Source organism: Priapulus caudatus, unplaced genomic scaffold (genome assembly GCF_000485595.1).
Source record: "Priapulus caudatus unplaced genomic scaffold, Priapulus_caudatus-5.0.1 Scaffold1596, whole genome shotgun sequence".
NCBI lineage: Eukaryota > Metazoa > Priapulida > Priapulimorpha > Priapulimorphida > Priapulidae > Priapulus > Priapulus caudatus.
The window spans coordinates 97,589-100,553 of NW_014578657.1; the positions used below are offsets into that span (position 1 = coordinate 97,589).

Here is a 2,965-nt window from a genome sequence, read left to right on the forward strand (position 1 = left end):
TGTTCACCTATATAAAACCCTTAGACAAGACACGCTCAATTTTGCCGCCCGCTGCCTAACACACACACTCTCCAATTCTTTCTGTGCTAACAATAATCCCAATTCGCTGTCCTCACAAAAGTCATTTTGTGCACAAAACCCTCTCACCTTGTGCACAAAACTCGAATTCTGCTCTCCACAACACACTCATTTTAGTCAACCACAAACATCAATTTTGTGAACAAACAACAACCTTCAAGCTTTGATGAACACATAAATCAGTTCTGTCAATCCTGTTCACACAAAACTCAATTTTTGTTTTGATAAACTAATAAACTCAATTTTGTTGTAACACAAACTTTCATTCTGTCATCCGCGATCTCCGTCGGCGCCGAACGTCCACAAAACTCATTCTGTTCAATTTCTGTCCCCAAAACTTTCAAATTCTGTCAATCCTGGGATGTGTCCTACAACAACTCAAATTCGGCGTCAATTCCTGTCCCACAAAACTCAATTCTGTCTCAATCCGTCCCCACAAAACTCATTTTTGCTGAGACACAAAACTCGAATTTTGTGAACACAAAAACTCCACATTGTCAATTCCTGTGCCCACCAACAACTCAATTTGTTGAACACAAAACTCTAATTCTGTCAATCCTGCCTGTTCCCACAAACTCAATTTGATGAACACCAAATCAGATTCTGTCAATCCTGTGTCACGCAGACTGCAAATTTCGGCCACACCTGTACATAATCCTGTTCCCACAAAACTCAATTTTCCGCTGAACACAAAAGCTCTTCCGGGTGCAACATCCTGTCCTCACAGAACTACAATTCGGTGTGAACACAAAAACTCTCAATCGATCATCTCTTGTCCCACAAAACTCGAATTCTGTCTTACAAATTTGTAATCCTTTTGTAACAAAAATGAATTTTGTATGATTCAGATTTTAATTATTGGATTTGGTGCAACCAGAATTGATTTTAGTGCGTATAAACTGTGGGACAGGATTGACAGAATTGAGTTTTGTGGGACAGGATTGACAGAATTGAGTTTTGTGGGACAGGATTGACAGAATTGAGTTTTGTGTTCACAAAATTGAGTTTTGTTTTCACAAAATTGAGTTTTGTGGGACAGGATTGACAGAACTGAGTTTTGTGTTCACAAAATTGAGTTTTGTGTTCACAAAATTGAGTTTTGTGAGACAGAATTGAGTTTTGTGCACAAAGGTGAGTTTTGTGCACAAAATTGACTTTTGTGAGACAGAATTGAGTTTTGTGAGACAGAATTGAGTTTTGTTAGACAAAATTGAGTTTTGTCAAGTTTATAGGTACAAAAATGGATTTTGTTGACAAAATCGAGCCATGTCTTACTTGGCGCCCCGTAGCCACAGACCACTTGAAAATATATATCTGTAAGCTGTGACAATTGTGTATACTTGTGCACAAATAACTGTTAATCCTAGCAATATGTATCTCATACTATTAATTGTGTCAATACTGGCCCTACGATCATACTATATGGCTTCTCTGCTAACGTCCTTCGTGTTACATACACTACGTGCATTAAGTTAATCCTTTTCCATTGATATTTTCAGGTAATAATGATATTGTATTAAAGGATGAATTCATTATCTAGCAGATACGTGTGTATCATATTAACTTGACATTCGTATATTGTACTTTTTATGCCATTTTGTCTTTGATCGTAATCCTTACTTAATATTTTCTTCAGGAGTGGGCATAGCAGCACATAGGTCCATACCGACAGCTATTTATTGTTTTCTGAGGTGTATGGAACCCGTTGAAGATCTACGGAATATTGATGTGAGTTTTATTCACGTTTGCATCGGACCGCCAATAGCATGTGAAAACATTGTCCGGCAAAGATATTCAAAGCGTGAAAGCATAAATATTCGCAGCAGTTTCAATTGATGAAGCCAATCCCATGTGTAACCGGGAATGATATTATTCTATCTATTATACGTCAATGTTAACATCTTTTATTTGCTTCGTGACGTGCCGACTTTATGTAGAGATGGCATCTCGTGTTTTCTTTCAGCATGGTAACGCCCTCGCACGGACGGTGCTGTATGCGATCTCCCTAGGCGGCGACACAGATACAATTGCCTCGATGGCAGGATCAATCGCTGGTGCATATTATGGGATAGAGAGCGTGCCGTCGATGTGGCAAGACAGGTGTGAAGGAGTGGAGTGTGCCACCTCACAGGCAAAGGAACTATACCACCTGGCAACCGGAGACACGTGTACTTGTCATTAGCTGATAGATTGGTCCTCTTTGACAACGTTTTTGATAGCTTGATCATTTCTAGCAATTTGAGAACTAGTGCTGACTCTCAATCGTTAGCATGTGGTTCTGTGCTCTCGAAACATCTTTGTCTAGAATCATTTAGCAACCAGTTGTAGTTGTCAAGCCTGTCGTAATGTTTTCCTTTATTGTTATAATTTTAGACCATGACGTTTACTTTAAAGGCAGAGTTTACTCTAGGTTCTAGGGTTATTTTCAGCTAATTTATACGGTGGCGCAGAAGGCTCACCACAAATACAAATCCCACAACACAACTGCAAATCCCACAACACAACTGCAAATCCCACAACACAAATACAAATCCCACAACACAACTGCAAATCCCACAACACAACTGCAAATCCCACAACACAACTGCAAATCCCACAACACAACTGCAAATCCCACAACACAAATGCAAATCCCACAACACAAATGCAAACGCCACAACGCAAATGCAAACGCCACAACGCAAATGCAAATGCCACAACACAAATGCAAACGCCACAACGCAAATGCAAACGCCACAACGCAAATGCAAATGCCACAACGCAAATGCAAACGCCACAACACAAGCAAACGCCACAACGCAAATGCAAAAGCGACAACACAAGCAAACGCCACAACGCAAATGCAAAAGCGACAACACAAGCAAACGCCACAACGCAAATGCAAAAG

The 2,965-nt window shown here is 40.0% G+C and overlaps 1 protein-coding gene across 5 annotated transcripts in view; it reads left to right on the forward strand.

The window, feature by feature from the left end:
- LOC106817103 (poly(ADP-ribose) glycohydrolase ARH3-like) overlaps window positions 1–2,509 on the forward strand; it is a 7,321-nt gene extending 4,812 nt beyond the window's left edge. For 4 of the 5 annotated variants that reach the window (XM_014821750.1, XM_014821754.1, XM_014821752.1 and 1 more), the window contains exons 6-7: window positions 1,715–1,806; window positions 2,042–2,509. In XM_014821750.1, the coding sequence (XP_014677236.1) occupies window positions 1,715–1,806; window positions 2,042–2,260 (311 nt within the window). In that variant the 3' untranslated portion in view covers window positions 2,261–2,509. The remainder of the gene's footprint in view (window positions 1–1,714; window positions 1,807–2,041) is intronic. The other variant, XM_014821751.1, reaches the window with a different exon arrangement.
- Window positions 2,510–2,965: the final 456 nt, after the last annotated feature.